This window comes from Aplysia californica, unplaced genomic scaffold (genome assembly GCF_000002075.1).
Source record: "Aplysia californica isolate F4 #8 unplaced genomic scaffold, AplCal3.0 scaffold00307, whole genome shotgun sequence".
Lineage (NCBI taxonomy): Eukaryota > Metazoa > Mollusca > Gastropoda > Aplysiida > Aplysiidae > Aplysia > Aplysia californica.
The window spans coordinates 354,027-368,639 of record NW_004797577.1 but is presented as its reverse complement, the minus strand read 5'-3'; the positions used below and the strand labels follow the sequence as shown (position 1 = coordinate 368,639).

At 41.5% G+C, this 14,613-nt stretch overlaps 1 protein-coding gene across 1 annotated transcript in view; it reads left to right on the top strand.

The window, feature by feature from the left end:
* LOC101852778 (galectin-4) overlaps positions 1–7,284 on the top strand; it is a gene marked incomplete at its 5' end in the record, with an annotated part of 12,918 nt that extends 5,634 nt beyond the window's left edge. The window contains 5 exon segments of the mRNA XM_005101982.2: positions 462–497; positions 1,736–1,789; positions 2,930–3,018; positions 4,463–4,679; positions 5,689–7,284. Of these exon segments, the coding sequence (XP_005102039.2) occupies positions 462–497; positions 1,736–1,789; positions 2,930–3,018; positions 4,463–4,679; positions 5,689–5,805 (513 nt within the window).
* Between the last annotated feature and the right edge of the window lie 7,329 nt (positions 7,285–14,613).

The window sequence follows — 14,613 nt, the reverse complement described above, 5'->3', positions numbered from 1 at the left end:
GAGAAGGCTAGGTGTAGATCTTTCCTACCAGAAGATCAGGGGTGTGGCAGAAAGACAGCAGTAAGGAGGAGCCAAGGAGTAGCAGTAGAAAGGCTGCAGAAAGTGTCAGGAGCCCAGAGGAGGGGGAAAAGGAGGTGAGGGGCAGAAAGAGGAGACGAAAGCAGACGACAGAACATTTCAAGACAGAGGGAAAGAATGTGAAAGAAGACAATTTCAGAGAAGAATTTTTTTCGGTCGCTACCCGGATTCGAACCCGGGACCTTAGAATGAGAGGCCAACACTTTAACCTCTAGGCCACGAGAGTCCCCCCTGGCGACCACAGCTGATAGTTCTCTCCCTCTCTCCCTCCCCCTCCCCCCCCCTATTCCCCTCCTCTCTCCCCTCTCTCTCCTTCTCCCTCTCTCTCCCCTCTTCTCTTCTCTCCTTTCCCCCCCCCACTCCTGCCCCTACTCCCCCACCAGTACCCGACCGGACCCAGCTATCCCCCTGCACCAGCTGTAAGTGTTTCTCGTCAAACCTTCATGTTGTGTCCGGTCTTATTCGTCAAACCTTCATGTTGTGTCCGGTCTTATTCGTCAAACCTTCATGTTGTGTCCGGTCTTATTCATCAAACCTTCATGTTGTGTCCGGTCTTATTCATCAAACCTTCTTGTTTTGTCTGGTCTTATTCGTCAAACCCTCTTGTTTTGTCTGGTCTTATTCGTCAAACCTTCATGTCTTATTCGTCAAACCTTCTTGTTTTGTCTGGTCTTATTCGTCAAACCTTCTTGTTTTGTCTGGTCTTATTCGTCAAACCTCCTTGTTATGTCTGGTCTTATTCGTCAAACCTTCTTGTTTTGTCTGGTCTTATTCGTCAAACCTTCTTGTTGTGTCCAGTCTTATTCGCCAAACCTCCTTGTTGTCTACGGTCGTGGGTGGTTGGTGGGTGCTCTGGTGTGGTTTGCTCCTTCTTTCCTTCCAAACATCTGTTGTCCTGATCTCTCCTCCTTCTTTTTTGTGTATGGTTGCTTTCTTGTAACATCTCTAATCTTCAGCACTTATATCTTTACCTTATTGTGTTGCAAGTGCCGTAAAACTCATACTAAAACTAAAGAAAGGCACTTCACGGTCACACACAGGAAGCCAGACTTTGATTCCTGTACAGAGAATTTTTTATTGAGTTTTTCTCTGTCTCTGTCATAGGATGTTGTATCCCCTTCCGCCAAGTTTGGAACCGGTGTGTCAAATCGTAATGATTTGTGGAAGGCTTTTCTTTGTGCTGTATTTTAACAAGTATTTTTACCATCCTTGCAACATCTATTTCTTTCCTAATTTAGAACACAAAACAGATGGAGGACAACTGTCGATTTGAACTGAAAGTGTAATAGGCCATTGAGTCATTTTGGGGGGTTTTGAAAAAATCAAAGACAAAGACGCTGTCACAGACGCTACACACCTTGCTCAGGGCCAAAACTTGCACCTCCCCTCGACACCCCAAGGATACCAGAGGAAGGAAAAAGTAAAAAGTAAAGTAAAGAAAAAGAGCGCCCCTTTAATCAGAACCAAGACTTGGACACTTCATATTTTTCAAATTAACATTATATTGGAAGGAAATAACGAAATAGAATGACCTCTGTGGTCTCAGATGCCTCTCGACGTGTTTATTCAAAATCTGTTTTACTTGGATACTCACAGTAATTGACGTGAGCAAATATTATTTTGAACGACGCTGACAATATTTTCTCTCTGCTTGCAGTACCCACCGGCCCCAGCGTACCCATCAGGAGGTGTTGGGCCAATCTACAACCCGGTGAGAAATATGGGGTATTGTTTGACATCAAGCATTTGTTTGTCAAAATAGATTTAGTGAAATCGAAGAAACCGACATTTTTTTTCCGCATGTCGGGCAATTTGTATTTAATTGCTTATAACCTTTTAATTCCATTTAAAAACAAGTTTCTTGAGGATATTACTTTAAAATATTGATCAAAGGCACGGAAAAAGGAAATTTTCTGTTTCTAAAGACTCTAAGATGTTGGAAGTCACCTAATTTTGGCGGCCATTTTCTTGTTAATTTTAACTCTGACACCAAGTGACCCCTACCTCCTATCACAATTATCTCGACTTCTATTCAAGGCAGATTGGTATTTTATCATCAAACGCAAGGCAAATGAATATGCTTTTAGATGATGCCAATAACTCTGAATGTCCCCAAAATCGACAAGCACCTGATTCCACCACATTCTGACACAAAAAAATCAGGACTGCTGTTTTTGTATGGTTTGTGAGACAAATGGAAGAATGCAGACTTGCTGTGTAAGTTATGATAATTATTTGCAATGACAAAGAGAAAGGGGAATATTGTCTGCCAGTTGTAACTAGAAGTCTTGTCTTGTACTTGTTTCAAGCTTTCTTTACGACAGTAAAAGCTAAGCTGTATTTTTTAGCCTATAACAATTTACAATTACAATTTTTGCAACTGTATATAATGATTGAGGCATCGTGGTGACATCAGGCGCTCGTCAAAATCAGGAAATTGAAGAGAAGGGCATTTTTCTTCCCCTTTGGCAATTTTTATAGATTTTTTTGTGTTTTGCTCAGTACTTTTAATGTCCATTTAAAAACAATTTACTGTGTTACAATTTTACTTTAAAAACGTTGATTTAAGATACAAAGACTGTAAATTTACAGTTTCCAAGGACTCTTGAGCTTTGGAAGTCACCAGACTTTGGTGACAATTTTCTCTATAATTTTACCTGTGAAACCAGGTGACCCCCACCTATTTCAATCCAAAATATCTCGACTTCTATTGAAGATAGAAGGGTAATTTTTTCATTGAAAAAAAGACAGATGAACAAGTTTTGAGATGACCAATAACCCCATATGCCCCAAAAAGTGACAAGCATCTGATTCCACCGCGTCGTGACACATATCGTTACTACTTTTTCAGCCAGTGCCATTCACCACAGCCATCCCTGGAGGCGTGTACCCCGGGAAAATCATCTACATCACAGGAATACCTAACCCTAACCCTAGCCGGTATGTGGCATGTGTAGTGTGTGAGGGGTGTCCGACAAGTCCTAACCCTGACTATGAAGGAAGTGAGCTAGAAAGTTGAAATTTGACACCCACATTGGTGTACTTCTGAAAAGAGTCAATCTGAAAATTGACACAGTTTTGATATTTTGTTTGACCTTCAAAAGTCCTTGAGCTTGTTATGACTTTAAATTAGACTAAAACCATTCCTCCACTGCGTATATAAACCCTGATCTTTATCACTATGGAAACGTCCTTTGAGAATTTGTTTTCAGATTTGGCAGAAGGAAAAAGTTGAAGGATGAATTAAAAATGTGGGTGGGGAAGAAATTTATTTACGCCTCTGCTTCGCTGTCTGTGTTGTCCTCACGGCTCTGTGCACTGGAGCATTGTCATGCAGCAGGAGGAAGTTTTCCCACAGCTTCCCTCGTATTCTGTTTTGTTTTAGTAAGGTTTTACGGCGCTCGCAACTGCATATAAAGTCATATGAGTGCCATTTCCTTGTATTCAAGAAGTACCTTCTTTAAAAGTGCTCTCAAGCTCAAACCATGCAACAGAACTTTCCAAGACTTCACATGCAGTGTTCTAGAAACATAATAATTATGAATCGCATACTGCAAATGTCATTGTTGAACAAGAATTCCTTCATAGTCAGGGGAAATAGACTTCTTGTACACCCCTAGTAAAATGTTAGTGAGACAATTTCACCGCATTTTGTTCTTCTGATTTATGGTGACCATAGATGGCTGCTTATCATCGTAAAGAGGTGTTTTATAATGTGTGTATTACATGAGAATATGTTGCCTCTGAATAAATAAAATCAAAAGTTCTTGAACTTAAATTTGAGGGTTTAACTTGCTGAAAGTTGGGCTAGAAAGGTTTTTTCATTAGCTGGCTTCACCAGAAGCAAGTATGCATGTTTATAGGCCTTTAGTGAAATTGTGGTGGTATGAGGACTGCTAAAAAAACAAAAGAATTGTAACTTTATCCTAATCCTGAGTTGTTTTTCTTTTACGAGCACTTTCTGTTGTGCAAAGCATTTTGAAGTGAGGAGATGTGTTGTTTGTAAAGGCCAAACAATTCTAAAATTTTCTATGAGGGAAATAATTTTCTGTAAAGAATTTTGTGCTACAAATGGTCTCTTTTAAGGACCTACGGTCTAACCCAGGTTTCGGGTGTTTTCAGAAATCTTGACCTTCACCAAAAGTGGGCATATTGCCCTACCTATAGGAGAAGTTTGGTTTCATTGGTGTGTATATTTGTTTGGTTATAGAGAAAACTCTCTTTGTCTTTTAAAGGAACTGAACAAGGGTCCAGAAACTTTACCTTCGATTTTCTCGAAACAGCATTTTTCGGGATAGCCCCCCCTTGTGCTTAAAAGCGACCAAATTCAAGACAAACCGACTCAACCTTTGCGTTCACCGCTTATGTTTTTTCCCCCCTCCAGTTTCACAGTAAACATCATGTGTGGACCATCAGAAGGCTACGACATTTCCCTGCACTGTGACGTTCGCTTCAATTACGGAAATGACTACAACATGGTGATTCGTACACACATGCAGGGAGGCAACTACGGGCCGGAGGAGAAGCATCAGAACTACTTCCCCTTTGTTCCCAACGCCAGTTTTGAGATGATGATTTTGGTGGAACAAAACGGCTTCAAGGTAAATGTTCTAGTTGTGTGTAGTTTTGACAATAGTTTTTCAGCTCACACAACTCCTCTAGGTCATATAAGTGCAGAAGATTAGAGATATTACTAGGGACATAGGAAGAAAAGTGTTGTTAGTGTCAAAGACAGACCTCTCAAGTCAGTTTAGTTTTAGTTTTAGAAGAGGTTTTACGGTGCTCGCAACTGCATAAGGTCATATGAGCGCTAGAAGATTAGAGGTGTTACAAGAGAGTAACAAACAAAAAAGAAGAAGGGGAGATAAAGACGATAGATGTTTGATAGGAAAGAAGGAGGAAATCACACCAGAGCAACCGCCAACCACCCACTCTCAAGTCTGTGAATGTCCCACATTCAGGTATCAGCGATAGGGAACTGTGTTTGGTTTCTGTTGTCAGATCCCTATTCTTTCCGATGCTTCACGTTTGAGACGGTCAGATTGTGGAAGTTTAAAACTGGCGACAGGAACAGATTAATAAAGCACATGAATACAGACATTTCAGTCGTTTTTAAACCTGGCTTGTGGTCAGTAGTCAGAATGAAGATAGATATATAACAAAAATGAATGCTGGTCATGAAGATTATTAAGTTTAAATTCTAACAGATGTCAAAATTGTCAAGGAGCAAAGCTGTTGGAAACAGGGGGCTGGGGTCTTACCCAATCACAGTGTCGTAATAATGCTAGGATGTACAATAAACACAAGATGGGGGGGGAGAATGGGAAGTGGCCGTTTTTACCTGTAGGTGATTGTCTTATACAGGTCGTGTTTAAAGGAAGTCGGTGTGTGGTTGGCGGGTCTCTGGTGTGGTTGACTCCTTCTTTCCCATCTAACATCTATCGTCTTTATCTCTCCTCTTTCTTTTTTTGTGTTTGTTACTCTCTTGTAACACCTCTAATCTTCAGCACTTATATGACCTTATTGTGTCGCAAGTGCCGTAAAACTCTTACTGAAACTAAAAACTAAGAGCAAGTCGGACTGTAACTGTCTTTTCTTTCTCGGTTTCAGATTGCAGTAAACAATCAGCACTTCACCGAAATGTACCATCGCATCCAGCCAATCCAGCGAGCTACGCATGTGAGTGTCAATGGAGACCTGCGACTGTCTCAGGTTCGCTTCCAGTGATTCTGTCAGTGCCTGAGACCTCCAATCCTTGATTTCACCAAAGATTGTTCATTTGTTATACTGGGAGAGGACTCCCAAATGCAAGATGCGACAGATTCACACAAAGGCAGACACCGCTGGGTGCGTGTTTGTCAAGGCTTTAACTTTAAACTGCACCAACCAAATAACGTCACCAGAAAGTGAGAAAATGCAACAGATGGTTTTTCTCTTTGGAGTTTTGTTTTAACTGTTTTTGTATTAAAAATGTCTTTCTTTGGAGATTAAAAAAATCGTTAAAGGCTTCTAGTCTTTTGTCATGCCCCATGCTGTCATTTCAAGATTCATTTTGATTTCTCAAAGGATTGTCAAAAAACTGTTGTCAGTGGAGAAATGTAAGAGGACACGGGGTAGTAGTTGGGTTCTTCTTTTTTTTTTTTTTTGAAGTTAATCGTGACTTTTTTGTCTTTATTAATTTCATTAGACTTGTTAAAAACGTTTCATATTTCCTGTCTGTGATTGCACCATGTTGTTGTTTCATGCAAACTTTTGTCATAAACATACACATACTACACATACCAGTACTTACTTCCATTGACAAGGATCATATTTCTTTAGCAATTGTCTCTTGTTCTGCTTTGTGTGTGTCAGTCGTAGACTACTTCATAAGTTGCTGGATTCACTTAACGCATTTCTCAGTAAGAATGCTGTGTACTCATTTTTGTAGTAGCTATGCACATTTTGGAGGCTCATATTTTGAGTTGAATACATACCTTTGTTGTTGTCATGTATCTGATCTTATAGATCTATTTTTGTTAGTTACAGATTGGTCACTTTTTATAAGGATATTAGTACACAACATTTATATATATATATATATATATATAGCGTTCAACCCTGAGCAAAGAACCCATGCTTTCAATACTTTCATGTGACATGACAATCGTAGCCTGCTTTTTCCTGAAGCTGTAACCTCACTGTGACCCCCGTCATGTGCTGGGAAACATGCACAAGGTCAAGCTCTTTCGAAGTAGGGGGGCTTTACTTTACTTTTACCAGAAGCTGTAACCTCACTGTGACCCCCGTGATGTGCTGGGAAACATGCACTAGGTCAAGCTCTTTCGAAGAAGGGGGGCTTTACTTTACTTTTACCAGAAGCTGCAAAGTGAGGGAAGAACGAACCGGGACTGAAGGGCAAACATGGTTCAGAGGTCAAGTTTTCTGATTCGCGGTGCTGTGCATCTTGAGGCACATTATGTGAGAGATATAGATATATATATATATGTGTGTATGTGTACTGATACAAAGCCATTGCTCAAATCAAAACCCTTTCTTGAAGCTATAGTCACTCTTTCCTGTGACACTGAGGAATGGAAGAATGCGAGGCTTACACTGGTGTATATATTTATAACATTTGTCTGTTGTGAATCAAAGTCGATTCCATTGTCAAGATGCACTGAAAGCTGGCAATGTAAGAGGATGAATAAAATGTTGTTGACTTAACGTGAGGCTTTTGTTTTTTTAGTAGTTTAGTAAGAGTTTTACAGCATTCGCAACTGCATAAAGTCATATGAGCGTGCGAAACAAGTTAGTTTTATTTGCAACAGTTCACTGCACGGCCTGATTTTGGTCAATGTTTCTAACTAAAATGTTAAAAGGCTAAATATTTGAGGTAGATAAATTCTTTTTATATTTATTCAAAATAACTTTTTAAATAACTTTTAAAAATTTAGCTACGTTTTTTCGTGAATCTTTTGTGACCAGAGGTGGTTCTACAGGTTTTGAGAATATAATGATTGTGATTATTTTATGCCCTGATCAACCTAGATTAGATCATTCAGGAGGCGGGCTACTTCAACCCTGCTAGTTATCAGGGATTAACCAGGCCATAGTCAGATATAACATCCCAGCAGACAGACAGGCTGTGGAATCAACCATTGCTTGGAACCGCCAGCATCTACACACTATGAGATGTGCTTCTTCAGGCAGGGGACGGAGCGCTTATGGGAATGCCCCTTGTGCAGTGATGTCGGTCTTTCACACAAGTAACTAGTGCATGTAATAAATATCCCAGCTGCTGACAAACAGATCTACAGATGAACCTGTCTAAGACAACCATCCATTGAGATGGAGGGAAATGGTCGTCTTAAGCAGTCTGTCCTCTTGGACTGTGTCGCCTTAATAATATGTGTCATGATGCAGTGGAATCAGGCGCTCGTCAATTTTTGGGCATGTGGGGTTATTGGTATCACCTGAAAGCTTATTCATTTGCCTTGCTTTTTTTTTCAAAAATACCTATTTATCTTCTAGTCGATATATTTGTCGTTGAAAGAGGTGGGGTAGCATGGTTTCAGGGTAAAATTAGCGAGAAAATGGCCGCCAAAGTATGGTAACTTCTATAGCATAAGAGTCCCTGGAAACTGATTACTTACAGATTTGGTGCCATTAAACAATGTTTTCCAGTAAAATTCCCGTGGAAATGGGTTTTTATATGAATAAAAAAAGGTACACCCCCCCCCCCCAAAAAAAAATAATTCAATAATAACTGACAAGCTGGAGAAAAAATACCTGTTTCTTCGATTTTATCATTTTGACAAGTACCTGATTCCACAACAATGCGTCACATATATATAGAGAGAAAAAAACGTCACAGGGTAATGACCAGTGGTCGTTTTTACAGGTGTTTGTCTTAAACAGGTGATCATAAGAGCAGATTCGATATATACACTTAGAATTCCAAAGATGATGATGATGAATGATGATGATGACAATGTAGATAATTTTATAGAGGGCCTACTCCCGCATACACATAGCTCTAGGATAAACCCAAGTACAAAAAAATGACTGCAAATAAATATATATAAGCTCATATGAATGAAGAAATTACATAGATGTACACACACACACACACACACACACACACACACACACACACACACACACACACATACGTACGTGTGTCAGTTATATTGTGTGTCACAGAGAGAGAGGGTGTGTGTGTGTGTGTGTGTGTGTGTGTCAAAGAGAGAGAGAGAGAGGGGGGGTAGTAGGTGTATGTGTGTGTGTGTCAGAGTAAGAAAGAGAGTGTGTGCGTAAGTGTATGTGTGTGTGTGTGTTTGTGTTTGTGTTCATGTGCGTGCATGTAGGTGTTTGTGTGTGTGTGTGTCTGTCTGTCCCTCAGTTTGGGCACCAGTAGAGCTGGTTTCGCTAAGGCCGCTGTTTACTTTTCCCCTCTTCAACTTCAAAGGATAGGGAGTTGAGAGTAGTGAGGTTTGTGACGTCATTCTAACCGACAGTCATGACGTGCGTAAGTCACCCACGCCACTCACAGAACATAATAATATACGTGGGTGGTTGGCGGGTGCTGTGGTGTGGTTTGCTTCTCCTTTCTTATCAAACATCTACCGTCCTTATCTCCCCCTTCTTCTTTTTTATGTTTGCTACTCTCTTGTAACACCTCTATTCTTCTGGCGCTCATATGACCGTATGCAGTTGCGAGCGCCGTAAAACCTCTACTAAAACAAACAAACAGAACATAATATATACGAGGGGCATATCAATTTAAGTTGTTGGGTTTTTTTTTACCTGACCATGAAGGAATAAAAGTAGAAAGCTGAAATTTAGTTCTAACCTTAATCTGTCTCTACGTAGTCGCCTCCTATAGTTATACATTTTTGCCATGTGTGTATGACCTTGAAAATACCTTAAGAATAGAAGACCCTCCATTTGTCAGAAAACCAGCCCTCTGCCGCTTTTTTGACATCATCACTTTCACAATGTCTTTCTTTGAAATCCTTTTTCAGTTTGGGGAATTTTTTAAAAGTCGGACGGGGCTAAATCTGGAGAATAGAGTGGATGGGGCAAAATTTCATAGCCACTTTCTCTCGCAGTTTCTTCCCCTTTTCTTGAAATGTGTGCTGGTGCGTTGTCGTCAAGCAGCAAAATGCCTTTTCGGATCTTTCCTCTGCGTTTTTCTTTTACAGCCTCTCGTAATATTTTAGCCGGTTAGAATAATGGTCTCCGGTGATCGTATGTCCATTTCCAAGATAGTCTGTCATAACCACTCCAAAAAAAAAAACAACTTACAGCATCACTTTTCCACATGCACTTTGCCTTCTTTGGTGTAGGAGACAAGGACAATTTCCGCTGCATTGATGCAGATTTTGACTCAGGATTGTAGTGGTGGACCTATGTCTCATCCATGGTTACAAGTCTTTCAAGAAAATTAGTTTCATCCTTTTCATACAGACAGAGCAATTCTTGACAACAATCCACACGTTGCGCTTTTTGAGGAAGAGTCAACAAACGTGGGACCCCTTTCGCACAAACCTTGGTCATGTTCAAATGTTCATTTAAGTTTCGTTCAACTGATCAGATGCTAAGGCTAGTTTTTTTGCTCAGACGTTCAACTGTCACCCGCCTATCAGACAACACAAGTTTCTTGATTTTCAACACGTTCTCTTCTGTTGTTGCTGTCACTGGGCGACCTTCACGGTGGTCATCTTCAATGTCCATGAATCCACATTTGAATTTTTTACACTAAAATCTTATCGCAGCCTAGGATGGGCAATCAGTTCCTTATATACGGCATGCATCTCCGTAAAAATGTCCTACAGTTGATGGCCTTGCAAGAACAAAAACTTTATTACTGCCCTGTGCTCAATTTTCTTCATGTTTATATTGAAACTGGAGAACAACACCCCCCCCATTCACTCACAGTGCGCTGGTGGTAAACCAGAAATCGGAAATCCCCCAAAATGTACATGCAATCTTGGAATGTTAAGATGATTGTTGGCCTTCACCCCAAGTTTCAGCTTTCTACCTTTATCCCTTCATGGTCAGGTAAAAAAAACACTTTTGGTATGCCTCTCGTACTTTGTGGTAAAAAGATACGACCATCTCAGTACATGTTTGTCTGTGTTTATGTACATGTATTTTTTTCTTGGTAAGTGTTTTACGGCGCTCGCAACTCTGTAAGGTCATATTATGAGCGCACTAGACACCTTAAACATTTTCAGTTGGTAGGGAATTTTGAATTTTGTCCGGGTAGAGGCCGAGGCCTGCTCTTATCAATTTAAGACCACTAAGGGACCTCCGAGATTTTTCGCCCTGGTCCGAGAAGGCTGTGGGTAGATCTTTCAAGCCAGAAGATCAGGGGTGTGGCTGAAAGACAACCGTAAGAAGGGGCCAAGGAGTAATAGTAGAAAGGCTGCAGAAAGAGTCGGGAGCCCAGAGGAGGGAGCAAAGGGGGTGAGGGAGTGGGGGAAGAAAGAGGAGACGAAAGCAGACGACAGAACATCGCTAGAGAGCAGGAACGGAGGTGAAAGGAGACAATTTTAGAGAAGAAAATTTGTCCGTCGTTACCCGGATTCGAACCATGGAAATTTGAATGAGAGGCGAACACCTTAACCTCTAGGCCACGAGAGCCCCATGTGCATAATATGTACGTGGTGGTAAAGGTGGTATACTTTGATCTAAGACAACCTAAGGAGAGAAGGAAGGGGGAGGGGGGCATTGGCCGGACGCAAACCGTCATCTGTCCGGAATTGACCTAAAGGTCGGAGGTCACTGACCCCTGGCCTATATCACATCGATGGAGGACTTCTCACCTGTCAGAGGGAGAGTCGTCGAACCTTGCACGTACGCCCAGGTGAAACGAGCGCAGTTTGTACCAAACAACTCTTCAAATTTTAGGCCAAAGCTAATCAGTGCTGATAAAGCTCAATTAATTGTGAGATGCATTTCGAAATAGCGAGGGAGATTGAGCGAGGCGAGCAAAATCCATTGTGTCAGCGTCTAGATCTATCTCTCTGAAAGCTCATGTTGTCGTCATTTTGAGTAGCAAACACGGGTGATGAACTGAGATCTTTTATTTCTTATCAATATTTTATGGCGTAGGAGATGCTTGTGTGTTCCTATGTAGGGTGTTGGCGACTTTCCAATCGGCCAATAAAAATATTATATGAGTCCGCTCTTTTAACCCACGTGAAACGCCCCCTTTGTCTGCGGGGGGGGGGGGTAGTTTTTAGTTTTAGTAGAGGTTTTACGGCGCTCGCAACTGCGTAAGGTCATATGAGCGCCAAGCGGTGGATGTCAACAGAGAAGTCCAAACAGGAAATCAGGCTTACTCTGCTCATCTCTCTATCTTCAACAGCACAAAGTCTGTTTCGACTATCAATCAAGGCACCCTGGAAATAGCGGGTCACAAGAGAGTGACAAAGATGCAAAAGAAGTAGAGGGGAAATGACGATAGTAAGGATGAAAAAAGAAAAAGCAGCAGTTCCCCCATGTTGTTTCGATGAAACCAAAATCATTGGATGAGGGAGAGAGGGGTATTTAAATTGCTGGGAGTTTGGGGAGGTTACGGTAGATTCAGGCGTGTATAGGAATATTGAAGCTGAAGGTCGTAGTGGTCATAGCCATAGCTGTGTAAGTAGCGATGGCTTACTCTTTGGCGATTTTTATCTTCTAAGGCATCTTTAGCGTGTACAACGTCTCTATCGTAGAAAAGAAGGTGCTCAATCTTTTCTACTGCGTTAAGATCAGGAGTATTGAGGGAGAAGGAGATTGAGCGAGTGAAATTTTTTTCTAACTTAAAAAGAGAAAGAGAGGGGGTTTTCAACGCTTTGGCACATTCAATGGCACAAAACACAGGTATTCGCCTCATTACGTGCAAGAATAACTGAACCAAATAACAAAAGACGGACAGGTTTTAGCAGTGCCTATGTATTGAGTCATTAATTTGACATAGATTGACATGTCGACGCGACTAAAGAGAACTAAAGTGTTCATGGCCCCTGGTTAGGATTAAACATAGCAATATGAAGCTTCCGAAAATGGTCCTGGTTTTCGAAGAGAAAAAAAGTGTAACTTCATTTAAGGATAAAATTAATTATCCCATTTATATATATGTTTTGGTCTTTCATGGTACACTTTTTAAATTTTGGCTTTGTTGATTAGTTATCGATTTGACAACCGTAGTAGCAGATTACCCAAAATGTACCCCGGTTAGGCCTCGTGGTTTGGACGACCATGTTTTTGTCTGTGGTAATAGGTTGTTATCTATGTCGTAACCAATAAAAACAACTAGGAAGAGACAAACACAGTTTGAGGGACACTGGAATAGACACCAAGGCCTTGAACTGTTGGCTCTCGCTGGAAAAATATAGAAGGCAAACAAGTCAGGGATTAGACCCAGACGAACTTAGAGGGGTCTTTGTGTGTGTGTGTTCTTTGTACATGTATAGTGATGAGGGTGGTTGCAGCGTTTCCCCAACGATAAATAATGTTCCAGTCTTGTAGACTCCTACTTTCGGCTGCTGTTCTCACGTACATAGTATGCCTTTGTTCCAATCCTTGAAACGTGGGTGGTTGGCGGGTGCTTTGGTGTGGTTTGCCCCTTCTTTCCTACCAAACATGTATCATCCTGATCTCTCCTCCTTTTTTATGTTTGTTACTCTAATTTCGGCACTTGTATGACCATGCGTTTAAGTGCCATAAAACTTTTACTAAAACTAAGTCCTTGAAAACCTCCGATGTAGAGCTCCTTGTGTGTAAAAATCTTGAGAAATTTTAATAGATCTATCCCAATTGGAGTAGTAGATACACCCTCCCGTCCCCAACACACACACACACACACACACACACACACACACACACACACACATACACACACACACTCTCTCACACACACACTCTCACACACACACACACACACTCACAAACACACACACACACACACATACACACACACACACACACACACACACACACACACACACACACACACACACACCTAGTACTCAGGAGGTTGGCAGTTGGCTTCAACAAATGACCAAAGATTTGCAATGGCCTAAACACGACAATAAGCGTTGCTCTTTTGACATCATAAAGGATGCATGCATTCTGTACTTAAACTTTCTAACTTACTTGCACTTTAATTTGAAGCGAAAGTACGTGTAATGTAAAAGGCGGCTTTTGGTGTGTGGGTCCTGCGCAAACTGCTTCGAGCAAAATGCAAATAAGGAGCGGCGCAGCGAATATTTTAAATACTGGGCGCATCATCATCATCCGGTGCCTTGCCGACTGGCGTGGGCGATCATGGACCTCCACTTCACTCTGTCTTGCGTTGCAGCGATGGTGTCTGTCGTTCTTGCTGCTCCCAGCCATGTTGTCAACTTGTCCAGTATCTTTTCCCTCTGTCTGCCTCTGCCTCTCTTTCAGACTCTGTGCCACCACTTAACCGTATCCGTACGTTGTGTTTTACTGTCGTATCCATACGACGTGGGGAACTCTGTGCCACCACTTAACCCTATCCGTACGTCGCGTTTTACTATCGTATCCATACGACGTGGGGGGAACTCTGTGCCACCACTTTCCAAAGAGAAAATTTACTCGTTAATCCGATCCGTACGCTTTGCATAGCAGTCTGTGAAAATGATTTTTGGAAAAATACTGAAAGTTTCAAAGAGATCCCCGTACTATATCTAGAAGTATTCTAAAATGTGAAAAATACAACCCCGGGGTACAAAATGACCCCAGGGCGTACGGATAGGGTTAAAAAAACCAACTCGTGTCTTCTGCCATCAATGGCGAAGTGTCTGACACCTACACCACATGAGCCAGCAGCTCTCAAGGGTGTCAGGGAAAGAGCTGTAATAGTGACACACTCAGTGCATGAACGACCAGTAAATGACCTCACTAAACCTACATGAACTCCGTGTGTACGCATGCGCGGACAAATAAATGTCCTACGCCAGAAAAAGAGTAACTCCAGCAGGTTATACGCCACTACGTTAGGAAAAGAGGGAGACGGGAAACGTGGAAAAGGGG